General features: G+C 40.3%; 1 protein-coding gene across 1 annotated transcript in view; it reads left to right on the forward strand.

Annotated features, from left to right (window-relative positions):
* Positions 1-24,766, forward strand: part of LOC137384932 (mucin-2-like) — a 98,193-nt gene that overhangs the window by 48,605 nt on the left and 24,822 nt on the right. Inside the window, exons 73-107 of the mRNA XM_068059641.1 lie at positions 11-70; positions 398-457; positions 1,254-1,304; positions 2,207-2,266; positions 3,062-3,112; positions 4,016-4,075; positions 4,402-4,461; positions 4,788-4,847; positions 5,175-5,234; positions 6,031-6,081; positions 6,984-7,043; positions 7,839-7,889; positions 8,793-8,852; positions 9,179-9,238; positions 9,566-9,625; positions 10,422-10,472; positions 11,376-11,435; positions 11,762-11,821; positions 12,149-12,208; positions 13,005-13,055; positions 13,959-14,018; positions 14,815-14,865; positions 15,767-15,826; positions 16,153-16,212; positions 17,009-17,059; positions 17,961-18,020; positions 18,347-18,406; positions 19,202-19,252; positions 20,125-20,184; positions 20,981-21,031; positions 21,935-21,994; positions 22,321-22,380; positions 22,707-22,766; positions 23,563-23,613; positions 24,488-24,547. Coding sequence (XP_067915742.1) covers positions 11-70; positions 398-457; positions 1,254-1,304; positions 2,207-2,266; positions 3,062-3,112; positions 4,016-4,075; positions 4,402-4,461; positions 4,788-4,847; positions 5,175-5,234; positions 6,031-6,081; positions 6,984-7,043; positions 7,839-7,889; positions 8,793-8,852; positions 9,179-9,238; positions 9,566-9,625; positions 10,422-10,472; positions 11,376-11,435; positions 11,762-11,821; positions 12,149-12,208; positions 13,005-13,055; positions 13,959-14,018; positions 14,815-14,865; positions 15,767-15,826; positions 16,153-16,212; positions 17,009-17,059; positions 17,961-18,020; positions 18,347-18,406; positions 19,202-19,252; positions 20,125-20,184; positions 20,981-21,031; positions 21,935-21,994; positions 22,321-22,380; positions 22,707-22,766; positions 23,563-23,613; positions 24,488-24,547 — 2,001 coding nt within the window. The remainder of the gene's footprint in view (positions 1-10; positions 71-397; positions 458-1,253; positions 1,305-2,206; positions 2,267-3,061; positions 3,113-4,015; positions 4,076-4,401; positions 4,462-4,787; positions 4,848-5,174; positions 5,235-6,030; positions 6,082-6,983; positions 7,044-7,838; positions 7,890-8,792; positions 8,853-9,178; positions 9,239-9,565; positions 9,626-10,421; positions 10,473-11,375; positions 11,436-11,761; positions 11,822-12,148; positions 12,209-13,004; positions 13,056-13,958; positions 14,019-14,814; positions 14,866-15,766; positions 15,827-16,152; positions 16,213-17,008; positions 17,060-17,960; positions 18,021-18,346; positions 18,407-19,201; positions 19,253-20,124; positions 20,185-20,980; positions 21,032-21,934; positions 21,995-22,320; positions 22,381-22,706; positions 22,767-23,562; positions 23,614-24,487; positions 24,548-24,766) is intronic.

A 24,766-nucleotide genomic window follows, 5' to 3' on the forward strand; every position in this document is an offset into this window, starting at 1 on the left:
TATTTTTCAGAAGTAACATCTACAAGTGTGTCATCAACAGCAACCGGCTCTACCACAAGCTACACAGCTGGTAAGTGATGATTTCTTTCAATATATAATAGTGAGGCCTTAGGTACATGTGTTCCCATTACAACTTCAGTTCCATGTCGGTGAAAGAGTCTTTGCTTGCTGTGCCAGTGATTTAGTCCATTTCAGCTTGAGGGCAGAGTTCATTGACATAAAATCATCTTGCTCCCTTCTTTGAGAGCTATGGCCTATTATTTGTTTGAGTCATGTATTGTCAATTTACACTTCATTATTATCATCTATTTATTCAACACAAATCACATCACCTTACGTTGAAAGTACGGAATTGAGTCAAAATGTTGTGATTTTGAATGTCTTCAATATTTTTCAGAAGTAACATCTACAAGTGTGTCATCAACAGCAACCGGCTCTACCACAAGCTTCACAACTGGTAAGTGATGATTTCTTTCAATATATAATAGTGAGGCCTTAGGTACATGTGTTCCCATTACAACTTCAGTTCCATGTCGGTGAAAGAGTCTTTGCTTGCTGTGCCAGTGATTTAGTCCATTTCAGCTTGAGGGCAGAGTTCATTGACATAAAATCACCTTACGACTTTCATCAATGGCAATCTTCGAGCATCTGGTTAAATAAACGGTCTGAAAATCTACCCGTGCTCTCATCGTGAATGGAACATACCTCAAAAGGGTAATTGGAGTACATAACTGAAATTATCTATGACGCATCTAATGGGACGCTTTGCATCAGCGTGGGCAGTTAGGTGATCATTTTAATTGATTTCTGCATGAAGCAGTTTGATGTGCAGGGAATTTCTCCAGACAGGACATCAGGTATTCAGCTGTTGAATATCTGAGAGTAATACGCATTTTGTGTTGCACAGTTTTGTGTTCTAGTCTGAATCTCCTTCAACCTTTCTATGTATCACTATGTTCTTTGTCTCAGCGTAGTCTTTGGCCTTAAGTGGTAAATGTAATCAGCCTTCAAATTCGATTTTTCACAATGACACTCACTTGATGGTGAGCTTGTCCATAGTGTAGATGGAATACACCACGTTTACTAGGGCAGGATACTGTCTGAATGGAAACCTGCATTGATAGGTTTGGAGACCAATCGTGAACTCTCTTTTAATTTGCGTAATATCTGCTGATTCTGTTGACACTGTCTCAATTCAGTTGCAAGGCAACCTTGAATCTCATGGTTGTGAATACATTTCTTTCATTCTGTAGAAACAACTGCAACAACAGGGACAAACACAACTCCTGAACCTACTACCAGTGGTGAGTGATGTCTTCCTGCAATAAACATGAACAAGTAATTCAAGACAAGAGTGCTCTTTCAGCTGAAGGTCCTGGTCATTGAAAACAAATTGTCAGCTTTTTCTCATCTTGTGCACATACTCAACTCTGAAGGGTCTCGCGCATCAACTCCCATTCCTATCACGAAACCTATTCTGACACTGAGGTGCTCTACTGAGTAAGAGCTGCAATGCCTTTGGTGTGCTCTGTTTGTTGAGCTGTTCAGTCAAACCAGTGTCTCCACTCTCTGGAGGTCTAAACAGATACCATGGCACTATTTCAAGGAAGAGTCCTGACCAGCATTTATGCTTGAATCAACATCACTGAGAACAGATGATATAGAAATGACCACATAGCTGTTTGTGTGATCAGTCTGTGCTATCTTGACTGGCACTATTCCTACAGTCCAACAGTGACCATAATTCCACCTTAATTTGATGAACGTTGAGCACGTCGGGTCATATCAGGCACCAGCTGAATGCCAAACCTATATTACCTCTTTGTGCGCTCTATTTTCTATTCTGGAAGGTAGGCCACGTCTGTCAGCTCTCTGAAAAATGCCCCAGTTCGACTTGGATGTATTGGTTGTGAATGCGTTTGTTGGTTCTTCAGAAGAATCAAGTTCAACAACAGAGACAATTCCCACATCTGGGTCGACTTCCTTTTGCGAAGAGGGACATTTTTTAACACTTTCTGCTCTTTCAGTTTCCGCTCATTTGCTCCCTTCTTTGAGAGCTATGGCCTATTATTGTTTGAGTGATGTATTGTCAATTTACGCTTCATTATTATCATCTATTTATTCAACACAAATCACATCACCTTACGTTGAAAGTACGGAATTGAGTCAAAATGTTGTGATTTTGAATGTCTTCAATATTTTTCAGTAGTAACATCTACAAGTGTGCCATCAACAGCAACTGGCTCTACCACAAGCTACCCAACTGGTAAGTGATGAATTCTTTCAATATATAATAGTAAGGCCTTAGGTACATGTGTTCCCATTACAACTTCAGTTCCTTGTCGGTGAAAGAGTCTTTGCTTGCTGTGCCAGTGATTTAGTCCATTTCAGCTTGAGGGCAGAGTTCATTGACATAAAATCACCTTACGACTTTCATCAATGGCAATCTTAGAGCATCTGGTTAAATAAACGGTCTCAAAATCTACCCGTGCTCTCATCGTGAATGGAACATACCTCAAAAGGGTAATTAGAGTACATAACTGAAATTATATATGCTGCATCTACTGGCACGCTATGCATCAGCGTGGGCAGTTAGGTGATCATTTTAATTGATTTCTGCATGAAGCAGTTTGATGTGCAGGGATTTCTCCAGACAGGACATCAGGTATTCAGCTGTTGAATATCTGAGAGTAATACGCATTTTGTGTTGCACAGTTTTGTGTTCTAGTCTGAATCTCCTTTAACCTTTCTATGTATCACTATGTTCTATGTCTCAGTGTAGTCTTTGGCCTTAAGGGGTGAATGGAATCAGCCTTCAAATTCGATTTTTCACAATGACACTCACTTGATGGTGAGCTTGTCCATAGTGTAGATGGAATACACCACGTATACTAGGGCAGGATACTGTCAGAATGGAAACCTGCATTGATAGGTTTGGAGACCAATCGTGAACTCTCTTTTAATTTGCGTAATATCTGCTGATTCTGTTGACACTGTCTCAATACAGTTGCAAGGCAACCTTGAATCTCATGGTTGTGAATACATTTGTTTCCTTCTGCAGAAACAACTGCAACAACAGGGACAAACACAACTCCTGAACCTACTACCAGTGGTGAGTGATGTCTTCCTGCAATAAACATGAACAAGTAGTTCAAGACAAGAGTGCTCTTTCAGCTGAAGGTCCTGGTCATTGAAAACAAATTGTCAGCTTTTTCTCATCTTGTGCACACACTCAACTCTGAAGGGTCTCGCGGATCAACTCCCATTCCTATCACGAAACCTATTCTGACACTGAGGTGCTCTACTGAGTAAGAGCTGCAATGCCTTTGGTGTGCTCTGTTTGTTGAGCTGTTAAGTCAAACCAGTGTCTCCACTCTCTGGAGGTCTAAACAGATACCATGGCACGATTTCAAGGAAGAGTCCTGACCAGCATTTATGCTTGAATCAACATCACTGAGAACAGATGTTATAGAAATTACCACATAGCTGTTTGTGTGATCAGTCTGTGCTATCTTGACTGGCACTATTCCTACATTCCAACAGTGACCATAATTCCACCTTAATTCGATGAACATTGAGCACGTCGGGTCATATCAGGCACCAGCTGAATGCCAAACCTATATTACCTCTTTGTGCGCTCTATTTTCTATTCTGGAAGGTAGGCCACGTCTGTCAGCTCTCTGAAAAATGCCCCAGTTCGACTTGGATGTATTGGTTGTGAATGCGTTTGTTGGTTCTTCAGAAGAATCAAGTTCAACAACAGAGACAATTCCCACATCTGGGTCGACTTCCTTTCGCGAAGAGGGACATTTTTTAACACGTTCTGCTCTTTCAGTTTCCGCTCATTTGCTCCCTTCTTTGAGAGCTATGGCCTATTATTTGTTTGAGTGATGTATTGTCAATTTACACTTCATTATTATCATCTATTTATTCAACACAAATCACATCACCTTACGTTGAAAGTACGGAATTGAGTCAAAATGTTGTGATTTTGAATGTCTTCAATATTTTTCAGAAGTAACATCGACAAGTGTGCCATCAACAGCAACCGGCTCCATCACAAGCTTCACAACTGGTAAGTGATGCTTTCTTTCAATATATAATAGTAAGGCCTTCGGTACATGTGTTCCCATTACAACTTCAGTTCCTTGTCGGTGAAAGAGTCTTTGCTTGCTGTGCCAGTGATTTAGTCCATTTCAGCTTGAGGGCAGAGTTCATTGACATAAAATCATCTTGCTCCCTTCTTTGAGAGCTATGGCCTATTATTCTTTGAATGATTTATTGTCAATTTACACTTCATTATTATCATATATTTATTCAACACAAATCACATCACCTTACATTGAAAGTATGGAATTGAGTCAAAATGTTGTGATTTTGAATGTCTTCAATATTTTTCAGAAGTAACAACTCCAAGTGTGTCATCAACAGCACCCGGCTCTACCACAAGCTTCACAACTGGTAAGTGATGCTTTCTTTCAATATATAATAGTAAGGCCTTAGGTGCATGTGTTCCCATTACAACTTCAGTTCCATGTCGGTGAAAGAGTCTTTGCTTGCTGTGCCAGTGATTTAGTCCATTTCAGCGTGAGGGCAGAGTTCATTGACATAAAATCATCTTGCTCCCTTCTTTGAGAGCTATGGCCTATTATTGATTGAATGATGTATTGTCAATTTACACTTCATTATTATCATATATTTATTCAACACAAATCACATCACCTTACGTTGAAAGTACGGAATTGAGTCAAAATGTTGTGATTTTGAATGTCTTCAATATTTTTCAGAAGTAACATCTACAAGTGTGTCATCAACAGCAACCGGCTCTACCACAAGCTACACAGCTGGTAAGTGATGATTTCTTTCAATATATAATAGTGAGGCCTTAGGTACATGTGTTCCCATTACAACTTCAGTTCCATGTCGGTGAAAGAGTCTTTGCTTGCTGTGCCAGTGATTTAGTCCATTTCAGCTTGAGGGCAGAGTTCATTGACATAAAATCATCTTGCTCCCTTCTTTGAGAGCTATGGCCTATTATTTGTTTGAGTCATGTATTGTCAATTTACACTTCATTATTATCATCTATTTATTCAACACAAATCACATCACCTTACGTTGAAAGTACGGAATTGAGTCAAAATGTTGTGATTTTGAATGTCTTCAATATTTTTCAGAAGTAACATCTACAAGTGTGTCATCAACAGCAACCGGCTCTACCACAAGCTTCACAACTGGTAAGTGATGATTTCTTTCAATATATAATAGTGAGGCCTTAGGTACATGTGTTCCCATTACAACTTCAGTTCCATGTCGGTGAAAGAGTCTTTGCTTGCTGTGCCAGTGATTTAGTCCATTTCAGCTTGAGGGCAGAGTTCATTGACATAAAATCACCTTACGACTTTCATCAATGGCAATCTTCGAGCATCTGGTTAAATAAACGGTCTGAAAATCTACCCGTGCTCTCATCGTGAATGGAACATACCTCAAAAGGGTAATTGGAGTACATAACTGAAATTATCTATGACGCATCTAATGGGACGCTTTGCATCAGCGTGGGCAGTTAGGTGATCATTTTAATTGATTTCTGCATGAAGCAGTTTGATGTGCAGGGAATTTCTCCAGACAGGACATCAGGTATTCAGCTGTTGAATATCTGAGAGTAATACGCATTTTGTGTTGCACAGTTTTGTGTTCTAGTCTGAATCTCCTTCAACCTTTCTATGTATCACTATGTTCTTTGTCTCAGCGTAGTCTTTGGCCTTAAGTGGTAAATGTAATCAGCCTTCAAATTCGATTTTTCACAATGACAGTCACTTGATGGTGAGCTTGTCCATAGTGTAGATGGAATACACCACGTTTACTAGGGCAGGATACTGTCTGAATGGAAACCTGCATTGATAGGTTTGGAGACCAATCGTGAACTCTCTTTTAATTTGCGTAATATCTGCTGATTCTGTTGACACTGTCTCAATTCAGTTGCAAGGCAACCTTGAATCTCATGGTTGTGAATACATTTCTTTCATTCTGTAGAAACAACTGCAACAACAGGGACAAACACAACTCCTGAACCTACTACCAGTGGTGAGTGATGTCTTCCTGCAATAAACATGAACAAGTAATTCAAGACAAGAGTGCTCTTTCAGCTGAAGGTCCTGGTCATTGAAAACAAATTGTCAGCTTTTTCTCATCTTGTGCACATACTCAACTCTGAAGGGTCTCGCGCATCAACTCCCATTCCTATCACGAAACCTATTCTGACACTGAGGTGCTCTACTGAGTAAGAGCTGCAATGCCTTTGGTGTGCTCTGTTTGTTGAGCTGTTCAGTCAAACCAGTGTCTCCACTCTCTGGAGGTCTAAACAGATACCATGGCACTATTTCAAGGAAGAGTCCTGACCAGCATTTATGCTTGAATCAACATCACTGAGAACAGATGATATAGAAATGACCACATAGCTGTTTGTGTGATCAGTCTGTGCTATCTTGACTGGCACTATTCCTACAGTCCAACAGTGACCATAATTCCACCTTAATTTGACGAACGTTGAGCACGTCGGGTCATATCAGGCACCAGCTGAATGCCAAACCTATATTACCTCTTTGTGCGCTCTATTTTCTATTCTGGAAGGTAGGCCACGTCTGTCAGCTCTCTGAAAAATGCCCCAGTTCGACTTGGATGTATTGGTTGTGAATGCGTTTGTTGGTTCTTCAGAAGAATCAAGTTCAACAACAGAGACAATTCCCACATCTGGGTCGACTTCCTTTTGCGAAGAGGGACATTTTTTAACACTTTCTGCTCTTTCAGTTTCCGCTCATTTGCTCCCTTCTTTGAGAGCTATGGCCTATTATTGTTTGAGTGATGTATTGTCAATTTACGCTTCATTATTATCATCTATTTATTCAACACAAATCACATCACCTTACGTTGAAAGTACGGAATTGAGTCAAAATGTTGTGATTTTGAATGTCTTCAATATTTTTCAGTAGTAACATCTACAAGTGTGCCATCAACAGCAACTGGCTCTACCACAAGCTACCCAACTGGTAAGTGATGAATTCTTTCAATATATAATAGTAAGGCCTTAGGTACATGTGTTCCCATTACAACTTCAGTTCCTTGTCGGTGAAAGAGTCTTTGCTTGCTGTGCCAGTGATTTAGTCCATTTCAGCTTGAGGGCAGAGTTCATTGACATAAAATCACCTTACGACTTTCATCAATGGCAATCTTAGAGCATCTGGTTAAATAAACGGTCTCAAAATCTACCCGTGCTCTCATCGTGAATGGAACATACCTCAAAAGGGTAATTAGAGTACATAACTGAAATTATATATGCTGCATCTACTGGCACGCTATGCATCAGCGTGGGCAGTTAGGTGATCATTTTAATTGATTTCTGCATGAAGCAGTTTGATGTGCAGGGATTTCTCCAGACAGGACATCAGGTATTCAGCTGTTGAATATCTGAGAGTAATACGCATTTTGTGTTGCACAGTTTTGTGTTCTAGTCTGAATCTCCTTTAACCTTTCTATGTATCACTATGTTCTATGTCTCAGTGTAGTCTTTGGCCTTAAGGGGTGAATGGAATCAGCCTTCAAATTCGATTTTTCACAATGACACTCACTTGATGGTGAGCTTGTCCATAGTGTAGATGGAATACACCACGTATACTAGGGCAGGATACTGTCTGAATGGAAACCTGCATTGATAGGTTTGGAGACCAATCGTGAACTCTCTTTTAATTTGCGTAATATCTGCTGATTCTGTTGACACTGTCTCAATACAGTTGCAAGGCAACCTTGAATCTCATGGTTGTGAATACATTTGTTTCCTTCTGCAGAAACAACTGCAACAACAGGGACAAACACAACTCCTGAACCTACTACCAGTGGTGAGTGATGTCTTCCTGCAATAAACATGAACAAGTAATTCAAGACAAGAGTGCTCTTTCAGCTGAAGGTCCTGGTCATTGAAAACAAATTGTCAGCTTTTTCTCATCTTGTGCACACACTCAACTCTGAAGGGTCTCGCGGATCAACTCCCATTCCTATCACGAAACCTATTCTGACACTGAGGTGCTCTACTGAGTAAGAGCTGCAATGCCTTTGGTGTGCTCTGTTTGTTGAGCTGTTAAGTCAAACCAGTGTCTCCACTCTCTGGAGGTCTAAACAGATACCATGGCACGATTTCAAGGAAGAGTCCTGACCAGCATTTATGCTTGAATCAACATCACTGAGAACAGATGTTATAGAAATTACCACATAGCTGTTTGTGTGATCAGTCTGTGCTATCTTGACTGGCACTATTCCTACATTCCAACAGTGACCATAATTCCACCTTAATTCGATGAACATTGAGCACGTCGGGTCATATCAGGCACCAGCTGAATGCCAAACCTATATTACCTCTTTGTGCGCTCTATTTTCTATTCTGGAAGGTAGGCCACGTCTGTCAGCTCTCTGAAAAATGCCCCAGTTCGACTTGGATGTATTGGTTGTGAATGCGTTTGTTGGTTCTTCAGAAGAATCAAGTTCAACAACAGAGACAATTCCCACATCTGGGTCGACTTCCTTTCGCGAAGAGGGACATTTTTTAACACGTTCTGCTCTTTCAGTTTCCGCTCATTTGCTCCCTTCTTTGAGAGCTATGGCCTATTATTTGTTTGAGTGATGTATTGTCAATTTACACTTCATTATTATCATCTATTTATTCAACACAAATCACATCACCTTACGTTGAAAGTACGGAATTGAGTCAAAATGTTGTGATTTTGAATGTCTTCAATATTTTTCAGAAGTAACATCGACAAGTGTGCCATCAACAGCAACCGGCTCCATCACAAGCTTCACAACTGGTAAGTGATGCTTTCTTTCAATATATAATAGTAAGGCCTTAGGTGCATGTGTTCCCATTACAACTTCAGTTCCATGTCGGTGAAAGAGTCTTTGCTTGCTGTGCCAGTGATTTAGTCCATTTCAGCGTGAGGGCAGAGTTCATTGACATAAAATCATCTTGCTCCCTTCTTTGAGAGCTATGGCCTATTATTGATTGAATGATGTATTGTCAATTTACACTTCATTATTATCATATATTTATTCAACACAAATCACATCACCTTACGTTGAAAGTACGGAATTGAGTCAAAATGTTGTGATTTTGAATGTCTTCAATATTTTTCAGAAGTAACATCTACAAGTGTGTCATCAACAGCAACCGGCTCTACCACAAGCTACACAGCTGGTAAGTGATGATTTCTTTCAATATATAATAGTGAGGCCTTAGGTACATGTGTTCCCATTACAACTTCAGTTCCATGTCGGTGAAAGAGTCTTTGCTTGCTGTGCCAGTGATTTAGTCCATTTCAGCTTGAGGGCAGAGTTCATTGACATAAAATCATCTTGCTCCCTTCTTTGAGAGCTATGGCCTATTATTTGTTTGAGTCATGTATTGTCAATTTACACTTCATTATTATCATCTATTTATTCAACACAAATCACATCACCTTACGTTGAAAGTACGGAATTGAGTCAAAATGTTGTGATTTTGAATGTCTTCAATATTTTTCAGAAGTAACATCTACAAGTGTGTCATCAACAGCAACCGGCTCTACCACAAGCTTCACAACTGGTAAGTGATGATTTCTTTCAATATATAATAGTGAGGCCTTAGGTACATGTGTTCCCATTACAACTTCAGTTCCATGTCGGTGAAAGAGTCTTTGCTTGCTGTGCCAGTGATTTAGTCCATTTCAGCTTGAGGGCAGAGTTCATTGACATAAAATCACCTTACGACTTTCATCAATGGCAATCTTCGAGCATCTGGTTAAATAAACGGTCTGAAAATCTACCCGTGCTCTCATCGTGAATGGAACATACCTCAAAAGGGTAATTGGAGTACAGAACTGAAATTATCTATGACGCATCTAATGGGACGCTTTGCATCAGCGTGGGCAGTTAGGTGATCATTTTAATTGATTTCTGCATGAAGCAGTTTGATGTGCAGGGAATTTCTCCAGACAGGACATCAGGTATTCAGCTGTTGAATATCTGAGAGTAATACGCATTTTGTGTTGCACAGTTTTGTGTTCTAGTCTGAATCTCCTTCAACCTTTCTATGTATCACTATGTTCTTTGTCTCAGCGTAGTCTTTGGCCTTAAGTGGTAAATGTAATCAGCCTTCAAATTCGATTTTTCACAATGACACTCACTTGATGGTGAGCTTGTCCATAGTGTAGATGGAATACACCACGTTTACTAGGGCAGGATACTGTCTGAATGGAAACCTGCATTGATAGGTTTGGAGACCAATCGTGAACTCTCTTTTAATTTGCGTAATATCTGCTGATTCTGTTGACACTGTCTCAATTCAGTTGCAAGGCAACCTTGAATCTCATGGTTGTGAATACATTTCTTTCATTCTGTAGAAACAACTGCAACAACAGGGACAAACACAACTCCTGAACCTACTACCAGTGGTGAGTGATGTCTTCCTGCAATAAACATGAACAAGTAATTCAAGACAAGAGTGCTCTTTCAGCTGAAGGTCCTGGTCATTGAAAACAAATTGTCAGCTTTTTCTCATCTTGTGCACATACTCAACTCTGAAGGGTCTCGCGCATCAACTCCCATTCCTATCACGAAACCTATTCTGACACTGAGGTGCTCTACTGAGTAAGAGCTGCAATGCCTTTGGTGTGCTCTGTTTGTTGAGCTGTTCAGTCAAACCAGTGTCTCCACTCTCTGGAGGTCTAAACAGATACCATGGCACTATTTCAAGGAAGAGTCCTGACCAGCATTTATGCTTGAATCAACATCACTGAGAACAGATGATATAGAAATGACCACATAGCTGTTTGTGTGATCAGTCTGTGCTATCTTGACTGGCACTATTCCTACAGTCCAACAGTGACCATAATTCCACCTTAATTTGATGAACGTTGAGCACGTCGGGTCATATCAGGCACCAGCTGAATGCCAAACCTATATTACCTCTTTGTGCGCTCTATTTTCTATTCTGGAAGGTAGGCCACGTCTGTCAGCTCTCTGAAAAATGCCCCAGTTCGACTTGGATGTATTGGTTGTGAATGCGTTTGTTGGTTCTTCAGAAGAATCAAGTTCAACAACAGAGACAATTCCCACATCTGGGTCGACTTCCTTTCGCGAAGAGGGACATTTTTTAACACGTTCTGCTCTTTCAGTTTCCGCTCATTTGCTCCCTTCTTTGAGAGCTATGGCCTATTATTTGTTTGAGTGATGTATTGTCAATTTACACTTCATTATTATCATCTATTTATTCAACACAAATCACATCACCTTACGTTGAAAGTACGGAATTGAGTCAAAATGTTGTGATTTTGAATGTCTTCAATATTTTTCAGAAGTAACATCGACAAGTGTGCCATCAACAGCAACCGGCTCCATCACAAGCTTCACAACTGGTAAGTGATGCTTTCTTTCAATATATAATAGTAAGGCCTTAGGTGCATGTGTTCCCATTACAACTTCAGTTCCATGTCGGTGAAAGAGTCTTTGCTTGCTGTGCCAGTGATTTAGTCCATTTCAGCGTGAGGGCAGAGTTCATTGACATAAAATCATCTTGCTCCCTTCTTTGAGAGCTATGGCCTATTATTGATTGAATGATGTATTGTCAATTTACACTTCATTATTATCATATATTTATTCAACACAAATCACATCACCTTACGTTGAAAGTACGGAATTGAGTCAAAATGTTGTGATTTTGAATGTCTTCAATATTTTTCAGAAGTAACATCTACAAGTGTGTCATCAACAGCAACCGGCTCTACCACAAGCTACACAGCTGGTAAGTGATGATTTCTTTCAATATATAATAGTGAGGCCTTAGGTACATGTGTTCCCATTACAACTTCAGTTCCATGTCGGTGAAAGAGTCTTTGCTTGCTGTGCCAGTGATTTAGTCCATTTCAGCTTGAGGGCAGAGTTCATTGACATAAAATCATCTTGCTCCCTTCTTTGAGAGCTATGGCCTATTATTTGTTTGAGTCATGTATTGTCAATTTACACTTCATTATTATCATCTATTTATTCAACACAAATCACATCACCTTACGTTGAAAGTACGGAATTGAGTCAAAATGTTGTGATTTTGAATGTCTTCAATATTTTTCAGAAGTAACATCTACAAGTGTGTCATCAACAGCAACCGGCTCTACCACAAGCTTCACAACTGGTAAGTGATGATTTCTTTCAATATATAATAGTGAGGCCTTAGGTACATGTGTTCCCATTACAACTTCAGTTCCATGTCGGTGAAAGAGTCTTTGCTTGCTGTGCCAGTGATTTAGTCCATTTCAGCTTGAGGGCAGAGTTCATTGACATAAAATCACCTTACGACTTTCATCAATGGCAATCTTCGAGCATCTGGTTAAATAAACGGTCTGAAAATCTACCCGTGCTCTCATCGTGAATGGAACATACCTCAAAAGGGTAATTGGAGTACAGAACTGAAATTATCTATGACGCATCTAATGGGACGCTTTGCATCAGCGTGGGCAGTTAGGTGATCATTTTAATTGATTTCTGCATGAAGCAGTTTGATGTGCAGGGAATTTCTCCAGACAGGACATCAGGTATTCAGCTGTTGAATATCTGAGAGTAATACGCATTTTGTGTTGCACAGTTTTGTGTTCTAGTCTGAATCTCCTTCAACCTTTCTATGTATCACTATGTTCTTTGTCTCAGCGTAGTCTTTGGCCTTAAGTGGTAAATGTAATCAGCCTTCAAATTCGATTTTTCACAATGACACTCACTTGATGGTGAGCTTGTCCATAGTGTAGATGGAATACACCACGTTTACTAGGGCAGGATACTGTCTGAATGGAAACCTGCATTGATAGGTTTGGAGACCAATCGTGAACTCTCTTTTAATTTGCGTAATATCTGCTGATTCTGTTGACACTGTCTCAATTCAGTTGCAAGGCAACCTTGAATCTCATGGTTGTGAATACATTTCTTTCATTCTGTAGAAACAACTGCAACAACAGGGACAAACACAACTCCTGAACCTACTACCAGTGGTGAGTGATGTCTTCCTGCAATAAACATGAACAAGTAATTCAAGACAAGAGTGCTCTTTCAGCTGAAGGTCCTGGTCATTGAAAACAAATTGTCAGCTTTTTCTCATCTTGTGCACATACTCAACTCTGAAGGGTCTCGCGCATCAACTCCCATTCCTATCACGAAACCTATTCTGACACTGAGGTGCTCTACTGAGTAAGAGCTGCAATGCCTTTGGTGTGCTCTGTTTGTTGAGCTGTTCAGTCAAACCAGTGTCTCCACTCTCTGGAGGTCTAAACAGATACCATGGCACTATTTCAAGGAAGAGTCCTGACCAGCATTTATGCTTGAATCAACATCACTGAGAACAGATGATATAGAAATGACCACATAGCTGTTTGTGTGATCAGTCTGTGCTATCTTGACTGGCACTATTCCTACAGTCCAACAGTGACCATAATTCCACCTTAATTTCATGAACGTTGAGCACGTCGGGTCATATCAGGCACCAGCTGAATGCCAAACCTATATTACCTCTTTGTGCGCTCTATTTTCTATTCTGGAAGGTAGGCCACGTCTGTCAGCTCTCTGAAAAATGCCCCAGTTCGACTTGGATGTATTGGTTGTGAATGCGTTTGCTGGTTCTTCAGAAGAATCAAGTTCAACAACAGAGACAATTCCCACATCTGGGTCGACTTCCTTTCGCGAAGAGGGACATTTTTTAACACTTTCTGCTCTTTCAGTTTCCGCTCATTTGCTCCCTTCTTTGAGAGCTATGGCCTATTATTTGTTTGAGTGATGTATTGTCAATTTACACTTCATTATTATCATCTATTTATTCAACACAAATCACATCACCTTACGTTGAAAGTACGGAATTGAGTCAAAATGTTGTTATTTTGAATGTCTTCAATATTTTTCAGTAGTAACATCTACAAGTGTGCCATCAACAGCAACTGGCTCTACCACAAGCTACCCAACTGGTAAGTGATGAATTCTTTCAATATATAATAGTAAGGCCTTAGGTACATGTGTTCCCATTACAACTTCAGTTCCTTGTCGGTGAAAGAGTCTTTGCTTGCTGTGCCAGTGATTTAGTCCATTTCAGCTTGAGGGCAGAGTTCATTGACATAAAATCACCTTACGACTTTCATCAATGGCAATCTTAGAGCATCTGGTTAAATAAACGGTCTCAAAATCAACCCGTGCTCTCATCGTGAATGGAACATACCTCAAAAGGGTAATTAGAGTACATAACTGAAATTATATATGCTGCATCTACTGGCACGCTATGCATCAGCGTGGGCAGTTAGGTGATCATTTTAATTGATTTCTGCACGAAGCAGTTTGATGTGCAGGGAATTTCTCCAGACAGGACATCAGGTATTCAGCTGTTGAATTTCTGAGAGTAATACTCATTTTGTGTTGCACAGTTTTGTGTTCTCGTCTGAATCTCCTTTAACCTTTCTATGTATCACTATGTTCTATGTCTCAGCGTAGTCTTTGGCCTTAAGGGGTGAATGGAATCAGCCTTCAAATTCGATTTTTCACAATGACACTCACTTGATGGTGAGCTTGTCCATAGTGTAGATGGAATACACCACGTATACTAGGGCAGGATACTGTCTGAATGGAAACCTGCATTGATAGGTTTGGAGACCAATCGTGAACTCTCTTTTAATTTGCGTAATATCTGCTGATTCTGTTGACACTGTCTCAATACAGTTGCAAGGCAACCTTGAATCTCATGGTTGTGAATACATTTGTTTCCTTCTGTAGAAACAACTGCGACAACAGGGACAAACACAACTCCTGAACCTACTACCAGTGGTGAGTGATGTCTTCCTGCAATAAACATGAACAAGTAATTCAAGACGAGTGCTCTTTCAGCTGAAGGTCCTGGTCATTGAAAACAAATTGTCAGCTTTTTCTCATCTTGTGCACATACTCAACTCTGAAGGGTCTCGCGCATCAACTCCCATTCCTATCACGAAACCTATTCTGACACTGAGGTGCTCTACTGAGTAAGAGCTGCAATGCCTTTGGTGTGCTCTGTTTGTTGAGCTGTTCAGTCAAACCAGTGTCTCCACTCTCTGGAGGTCTAAACAAATACCATGGCACTATTTCAAGGAAGAGTCCTGACCAGCATTTATGCTTGAATCAACATCACTGAGAACAGATGATATAGAAATGACCACATAGCTGTTTGTGTGATCAGTCTGTGCTATCTTGACTGGCACTATTCCTACATTCCAACAGTGACCATAATTCCACCTTAATTCGATGAACGTTGAGCACGTCGGGTCATATCAGGCACCAGCTGAATGCCAAACCTATATTACCTCTTTGTGCGCTCTATTTTCTATTCTGGAAGGTAGGCCACGTCTGTCAGCTCTCTGAAAAATGCCCCAGTTCGACTTGGATGTTTTGGTTGTGAATGCGTTTGTTGGTTCTTCAGAAGAATCAAGTTCAACAACAGAGACAATTCCCACATCTGGGTCGACTTCCTTTCGCGAAGAGGGACATTTTTTAACACGTTCTGCTCTTTCAGTTTCCGCTCATTTGCTCCCTTCTTTGAGAGCTATGGCCTATTATTTGTTTGAGTGATGTATTGTCAATTTACACTTCATTATTATCATCTATTTATTCAACACAAATCACATCACCTTACGTTGAAAGTACGGAATTGAGTCAAAATGTTGTGATTTTGAATGTCTTCAATATTTTTCAGAAGTAACATCGACAAGTGTGCCATCAACAGCAACCGGCTCCATCACAAGCTTCACAACTGGTAAGTGATGCTTTCTTTCAATATATAATAGTAAGGCCTTCGGTACATGTGTTCCCATTACAACTTCAGTTCCTTGTCGGTGAAAGAGTCTTTGCTTGCTGTGCCAGTGATTTAGTCCATTTCAGCTTGAGGGCAGAGTTCATTGACATAAAATCATCTTGCTCCCTTCTTTGAGAGCTATGGCCTATTATTCTTTGAATGATGTATTGTCAATTTACACTTCATTATTATCATCTATTTATTCAACACAAATCACATCACCTTACATTGAAAGTACAGAATTGAGTCAAAATGTTGTGATTTTGAATGTCTTCAATATTTTTCAGAAGTAACAACTCCAAGTGTGTCATCAACAGCACCCGGCTCTACCACAAGCTTCACAACTGGTAAGTGATGATTTCTTTCAATATATAATAGTAAGGCCTTAGGTGCATGTGTTCCCATTACAACTTCAGTTCCATGTCGGTGAAAGAGTCTTTGCTTGCTGTGCCAGTGATTTAGTCCATTTCAGCGTGAGGGCAAAGTTCATTGACATAAAATCACCTTACGACTTTCATCAATGGCAATCTTCGAGCATCTGGTTAAATAAACGGTCTGAAAATCTACCCGTGCTCTCATCGTGAATGGAACATACCTCGAAAGGTTAATTGGAGTACATAACTGAAATTATATATGCCGCATCTAATGGCACGCTTTGCATCAGCGTGGGCAGTTAGGTGATCATTTTAATTGATTTCTGCATGAAGCAGTTTGATGTGCAGGGAATTTCTCCAGACAGGTCATCAGCTATTCAGCTGTTGAATATCTGAGAGTAATACGCATTTTGTGTTGCACAGTTTTGTGTTCTAGTCTGAATGTCCTTTAACCTTTCTATGTATCACTATGTTCTATGTCTCAGCGTAGTCTTTGGCCTTCAGGGGTGAATGGAATCAGCCTTCAAATTCGATTTTTCACAATGACACTCACTTGATGGTGAGCTTGTCCATAGTGTAGATGGAATACACCACGTATACTAGGGCAGGACACTGTCAGAATGGAAACCTGCATTGATAGGTTTGGAGAACAATCGTGAACTCTCTTTTAATTTGCGTAATATCTGCTGATTCTGTTGACACTGTCTCAATACAGTTGCAAGGCAACCTTGAATCTCATGGTTGTGAATACATTTGTTTCCTTCTGTAGAAACAACTGCGACAACAGGGACAAACACAACTCCTGAACCAACTACCAGTGGTGAGTGATGTCTTCCTGCAATAAACATGAACAAGTAATTCAAGACGAGTGCTCTTTCAGCTGAAGGTCCTGGTCATTGAAAACAAATTGTCAGCTTTTTCTCATCTTGTGCACATACTCAACTCTGAAGGGTCTCGCGCATCAACTCCCATTCCTATCACGAAACCTATTCTGACACTGAGGTGCTCTACTGAGTAAGAGCTGCAATGCCTTTGGTGTGCTCTGTTTGTTGAGCTGTTCAGTCAAACCAGTGTCTCCACTCTCTGGAGGTCTAAACAAATACCATGGCACTATTTCAAGGAAGAGTCCTGACCAGCATTTATGCTTGAATCAACATCACTGAGAACAGATGATATAGAAATGACCACATAGCTGTTTGTGTGATCAGTCTGTGCTATCTTGACTGGCACTATTCCTACATTCCAACAGTGACCATAATTCCACCTTAATTCGATGAACGTTGAGCACGTCGGGTCATATCAGGCACCAGCTGAATGCCAAACCTATATTACCTCTTTGTGCGCTCTATTTTCTATTCTGGAAGGTAGGCCACGTCTGTCAGCTCTCTGAAAAATGCCCCAGTTCGACTTGGATGTATTGGTTGTGAATGCGTTTGTTGGTTCTTCAGAAGAATCAAGTTCAACAACAGAGACAATTCCCACATCTGGGTCGACTTCCTTTCGCGAAGAGGGACATTTTTTAACACGTTCTGCTCTTTCAGTTTCCGCTCATTTGCTCCCTTCTTTGAGAGCTATGGCCTATTATTTGTTTGAGTGATGTATTGTCAATTTACACTTCATTATTATCATCTATTTATTCAACACAAATCACATCACCTTACGTTGAAAGTACGGAATTGAGTCAAAATGTTGTGATTTTGAATGTCTTCAATATTTTTCAGAAGTAACATCGACAAGTGTGTCATCAACAGCACCCGGCTCTACCACAAGCTTCACAACTGGTAAGTGATGATTTCTTTCAATATATAATAGTAAGGCCTTAGGTGCATGTGTTCCCATTACAACTTCAGTTCCATGTCGGTGAAAGAGTCTTTGCTTGCTGTGCCAGTGATTTAGTCCATTTCAGCGTGAGGGCAGAGTTCATTGACATAAAATCATCTTGCTCCCTTCTTTGAGAGCTATGGCCTATTATTCTTTGAATGATGTATTGTCAATTTACACTTCATTATTATCATATATTTATTCAACACAAATCACATCACCTTACGTTGAAAGTACGGAATTGAGTCAAAATGTTGTGATTTTGAATGTCTTCAATATTTTTCAGAAGTAACATCTACAAGTGTGTCATCAACAGCAACCGGCTCTACCACAAGCTTCACAACTGGTAAGTGATGATTTCTTTCAATATATAATAGTAAGGCCTTCGATGCATGTGTTCCCATTACAACTTCAGTTCCTTGTCGGTGAAAGAGACTTTGCTTGCTGTGCCAGTGATTTAGTCCATTTCAGCTTGAGGGCAAAGTTCATTGACATAAAATCACCTTACGACTTTCATCAATGGCAATCTTCGAGCATCTGGTTAAATAAACGGTCTGAAAATCTACCCGTGCTCTCATCGCGAATGGAACATACCTCGAAAGGTTAATTGGAGTACATAACTGAAATTATATATGCCGCATCTAATGGCACGCTTTGCATCAGCGTGGGCAGTAGGTGATCATTTTAATTGATTTCTGCATGAAGCAGTTTGATGTGCAGGGAATTTCTCCAGACAGGTCATCAGCTATTCAGCTGTTGAATATCTGAGAGTAATACGCATTTTGTGTTGCACAGTTTTGTGTTCTAGTCTGAATGTCCTTTAACCTTTCTATGTATCACTATGTTCTATGTCTCAGCGTAGTCTTTGGGCTTCAGGGGTGAATGGAATCAGCCTTCAAATTCGATTTATCACAATGACACTCACTTGATGGTGAGCTTGTCCATAGTGTAGATGGAATACACCACGTATACTAGGGCAGGATACTGTCAGAATGGAAACCTGCATTGATAGGTTTGGAGACCAATCGTGAACTCTCTTTTAATTTGCGTAATATCTGCTGATTCTGTTGACACTGTCTCAATACAGTTGCAAGGCAACCTTGAATCTCATGGTTGTGAATACATTTGTTTCCTTCTGTAGAAACAACTGCGACAACAGGGACAAACACAACTCCTGAACCTACTACCAGTGGTGAGTGATGTCTTCCTGCAATAAACATGAACAAGTAATTCAAGACGAGTGCTCTTTCAGCTGAAGGTCCTGGTCATTGAAAACAAATTGTCAGCTTTTTCTCATCTTGTGCACATACTCAACTCTGAAGGGTCTCGCGCATCAACTCCCATTCCTATCACGAAACCTATTCTGACACTGAGGTGCTCTACTGAGTAAGAGCTGCAATGCCTTTGGTGTGCTCTGTTTGTTGAGCTGTTCAGTCAAACCAGTGTCTCCACTCTCTGGAGGTCTAAACAAATACCATGGCACTATTTCAAGGAAGAGTCCTGACCAGCATTTATGCTTGAATCAACATCACTGAGAACAGATGATATAGAAATGACCACATAGCTGTTTGTGTGATCAGTCTGTGCTATCTTGACTGGCACTATTCCTACATTCCAACAGTGACCATAATTCCACCTTAATTCGATGAACGTTGAGCACGTCGGGTCATATCAGACACCAGCTGAATGCCAAACCTATATTACCTCTTTGTGCGCTCTATTTTCTATTCTGGAAGGTAGGCCACGTCTGTCAGCTCTCTGAAAAATGCCCCAGTTCGACTTGGATGTATTGGTTGTGAATGCGTTTGTTGGTTCTTCAGAAGAATCAAGTTCAACAACAGAGACAATTCCCACATCTGGGTCGACTTCCTTTCTGCTCTTTCAGTTTCCGCTCACTTGCTCCCTTCTTTGAGAGCTATGGCCTAGTATTGTTTGAGTGATGTATTGTCAATTTACACTTCATTATTATCATATATTTATTCAACACAAATCACATCACCTTATGTTGAAAGTACGGAATTGAGTCAAAATGTTGTGATTTTGAATGTCTTCAATAATTTTCAGAAGTAACATCTACAAGTGTGTCATCAACAGCAACTGGCTCTACCACAAGCTACACAGCTGGTAAGTGATGCTTTCTTTCAATATATAATAGTAAGGCCTTAGGTACATGTGTTCCCATTACAACTTCAGTTCCATGTCGGTGAAAGAGTCTTTGCTTGCTGTGCCAGTGATTTAGTCCATTTCAGCTTGAGGGCAAAGTTCATTGACATAAAGTCACCTTACGACTTTCATCAATGGCAATCTTCGAGCATCTGGTTAAATAAACGGTCTCAAAATCTACCCGTGCTCTCATCGTGAATGGAACATACCTCAAAAGGGTAATTAGAGTACATAACTGAAATTACATATGCTGCATCTACTGGCACGCTATGCATCAGCGTGGGCAGTTAGGTGATCATTTTAATTGATTTCTGCATGAAGGAGTTTGATGTGCAGGGAATTTCTCCAGACAGGACATCAGGTATTCAGCTGTTGAATTTCTGAGAGTAATACTCATTTTGTGTTGCACAGTTTTGTGTTCTCGTCTGAATCTCCTTTAACCTTTCTTTGTATCACTATGTTCTATGACTCAGTGTAGTCTTTGGCCTTAAGGGGTGAATGGAATCAGCCTTCAAATTCGATTTTTCACAATGACACTCACTTGATGGTGAGCTTGTCCATACTGTAGATGGAATACACCACGTATACTAGGGCAGGATACTGTCTGAATGGAAACCTGCATTGATAGGTTTGGAGACCAATCGTGAACTCTCTTTTAATTTGCGTAATATCTGCTGATTCTGTTGACACTGTCTCAATACAGTTGCAAGGCAACCTTGAATCTCATGGTTGTGAATACATTTGTTTCCTTCTGCAGAAACAACTGCAACAACAGGGACAAACACAACTCCTGAACCTACTACCAGTGGTGAGTGATGTCTTCCTGCAATAAACATGAACAAGTAGTTCAAGACAAGAGTGCTCTTTCAGCTGAAGGTCCTGGTCATTGAAAACAAATTGTCAGCTTTTTCTCATCTTGTGCACACACTCAACTCTGAAGGGTCTCGCGGATCAACTCCCATTCCTATCACGAAACATATTCTGACACTGAGGTGCTCTACTGAGTAAGAGCTGCAATGCCTTTGGTGTGCTCTGTTTGTTGAGCTGTTAAGTCAAACCAGTGTCTCCACTCTCTGGAGGTCTAAACAGATACCATGGCACGATTTCAAGGAAGAGTCCTGACCAGCATTTATGCTTGAATCAACATCACTGAGAACAGATGTTATAGAAATTACCAAAGAGCTGTTTGTGTGATCAGTCTGTGCTATCTTGACTGGCACTATTCCTACATTCCAACAGTGACCATAATTCCACCTTAATTCGATGAACGTTGAGCACGTCGGGTCATATCAGGCACCAGCTGAATGCCAAACCTATATTACCTCTTTGTGCGCTCTATTTTCTATTCTGGAAGGTAGGCCACGTCTGTCAGCTCTCTGAAAAATGCCCCAGTTCGACTTGGATGTATTGGTTGTGAATGCATTTGTTGGTTCTTCAGAAGAATCAAGTTCAACAACAGAGACAATTCCCACATCTGGGTCGACTTCCTTTCGCGAAGAGGGACATTTTTTAACACGTTCTGCTCTTTCAGTTTCCGCTCATTTGCTCCCTTCTTTGAGAGCTATGGCCTATTATTTGTTTGAGTGATGTATTGTCAATTTACACTTCATTATTATCATCTATTTATTCAACACAAATCACATCACCTTACGTTGAAAGTACGGAATTGAGTCAAAATGTTGTGATTTTGAATGTCTTCAATATTTTTCAGAAGTAACATCGACAAGTGTGCCATCAACAGCAACCGGCTCCATCACAAGCTTCACAACTGGTAAGTGATGCTTTCTTTCAAAAGATAATAGTAAGGCCTTCGGTACATGTGTTCCCATTACAACTTCAGTTCCTTGTCGGTGAAAGAGTCTTTGCTTGCTGTGCCAGTGATTTAGTCCATTTCAGCTTGAGGGCAGAGTTCATTGACATAAAATCATCTTGCTCCCTTCTTTGAGAGCTATGGCCTATTATTCTTTGAATGATGTATTGTCAATTTACACTTCATTATTATCATATATTTATTCAACACAAATCACATCACCTTACATTGAAAGTACGGAATTGAGTCAAAATGTTGTGATTTTGAATGTCTTCAATATTTTTCAGAAGTAACAACTCCAAGTGTGTCATCAACAGCACCCGGCTCTACCACAAGCTTCACAACTGGTAAGTGATGATTTCTTTCAATATATAATAGTAAGGCCTTAGGTGCATGTGTTCCCATTACAACTTCAGTTCCATGTCGGTGAAAGAGTCTTTGCTTGCTGTGCCAGTGATTTAGTCCATTTCAGCTTGAGGGCAGAGTTCATTGACATAAAATCATCTTGCTCCCTTCTTTGAGAGCTATGGCCTATTATTCTTTGAATGATGTATTGTCAATTTACACTTCATTATTATCATATATTTATTCAACACAAATCACATCACCTTACGTTGAAAGTACGGAATTGAGTCAAAATGTTGTGATTTTGAATGTCTTCAATATTTTTCAGAAGTAACATCTACAAGTGTGTCATCAACAGCAACCGGCTCTACCACAAGCTTCACAACTGGTAAGTGATGATTTCTTTCAATATATAATAGTAAGGCCTTCGATGCATGTGTTCCCATTACAACTTCAGTTCCTTGTCGGTGAAAGAGACTTTGCTTGCTGTGCCAGTGATTTAGTCCATTTCAGCTTGAGGGCAAAGTTCATTGACATAAAATCACCTTACGACTTTCATCAATGGCAATCTTCGAGCATCTGGTTAAATAAACGGTCTGAAAATCTACCCGTGCTCTCATCGTGAATGGAACATACCTCGAAAGGTTAATTGGAGTACATAACTGAAATTATATATGCCGCATCTAATGGCACGCTTTGCATCAGCGTGGGCAGTTAGGTGATCATTTTAATTGATTTCTGCATGAAGCAGTTTGATGTGCAGGGAATTTCTCCAGACAGGTCATCAGCTATTCAGCTGTTGAATATCTGAGAGTAATACGCATTTTGTGTTGCACAGTTCTGTGTTCTAGTCTGAATGTCCTTTAACCTTTCTATGTATCACTATGTTCTATGTCTCAGCGTAGTCTTTGGCCTTCAGGGGTGAATGGAATCAGCCTTCAAATTCGATTTTTCACAATGACACTCACTTGATGGTGAGCTTGTCCATAGTGTAGATGGAATACACCACGTATACTAGGGCAGGATACTGTCAGAATGGAAACCTGCATTGATAGGTTTGGAGACCAATCGTGAACTCTCTTTTAATTTGCGTAATATCTGCTGATTCTGTTGACACTGTCTCAATGCAGTTTCTAATCAACCTTGAATCTCATGGTTGTGAATACATTTGTTTCCCTCTGCAGAAACAACTGCAAGAACAGGGACAAACACAACTCCTGAACCTACTACCAGTGGTGAGTGATGTCTTCCTGCAATAAACATGAACAAGTAATTCAAGACAAGAGTGCTCTTTCAGCTGAAGGTCCTGGTCATTGAAAACAAATTGTCAGCTTTTTCTCATCTGTTGCACATACTCAACTCTGAAGGGTCTCGCGCATCAACTCCCATTCCTATCACGAAACCTATTCTGACACTGAGGTGCTCTACTGAGTAAGAGCTGCAATGCCTTTGGTGTGCTCTGTTTGTTGAGCTGTTCAGTCAAACCAGTGTCTCCACTCTCTGGAGGTCTAAACAGATACCATGGCACTATTTCAAGGAAGAGTCCTGACCAGCATTTATGCTTGAATCAACATCACTGAGAACAGATGATATAGAAATGACCACATAGCTGTTTGTGTGATCAGTCTGTGCTATCTTGACTGGCACTATTCCTACATTCCAACAGTGACCATAATTCCACCTTAATTCGATGAACGTTGAGCACGTCGGGTCATATCAGACACCAGCTGAATGCCAAACCTATATTACCTCTTTGTGCGCTCTATTTTCTATTCTGGAAGGTAGGCCACGTCTGTCAGCTCTCTGAAAAATGCCCCAGTTCGACTTGGATGTATTGGTTGTGAATGCGTTTGTTGGTTCTTCAGAAGAATCAAGTTCAACAACAGAGACAATTCCCACATCTGGGTCGACTTCCTTTCTGCTCTTTCAGTTTCCGCTCACTTGCTCCCTTCTTTGAGAGCTATGGCCTATTATTGTTTGAGTGATGTATTGTCAATTTACACTTCATTATTATCATATATTTATTCAACACAAATCACATCACCTTATGTTGAAAGTACGGAATTGAGTCAAAATGTTGTGATTTTGAATGTCTTCAATAATTTTCAGAAGTAACATCTACAAGTGTGTCATCAACAGCAACTGGCTCTACCACAAGCTACACAGCTGGTAAGTGATGCTTTCTTTCAATATATAATAGTAAGGCCTTAGGTACATGTGTTCCCATTACAACTTCAGTTCCATGTCGGTGAAAGAGTCTTTGCTTGCTGTGCCAGTGATTTAGTCCATTTCAGCTTGAGGGCAAAGTTCATTGACATAAAGTCACCTTACGACTTTCATCAATGGCAATCTTCGAGCATCTGGTTAAATAAACGGTCTGAAAATCTA

This window comes from Heterodontus francisci, chromosome 27 (assembly GCF_036365525.1).
Source record: "Heterodontus francisci isolate sHetFra1 chromosome 27, sHetFra1.hap1, whole genome shotgun sequence".
Taxonomy (NCBI): Eukaryota; Metazoa; Chordata; class Chondrichthyes; order Heterodontiformes; family Heterodontidae; genus Heterodontus; species Heterodontus francisci.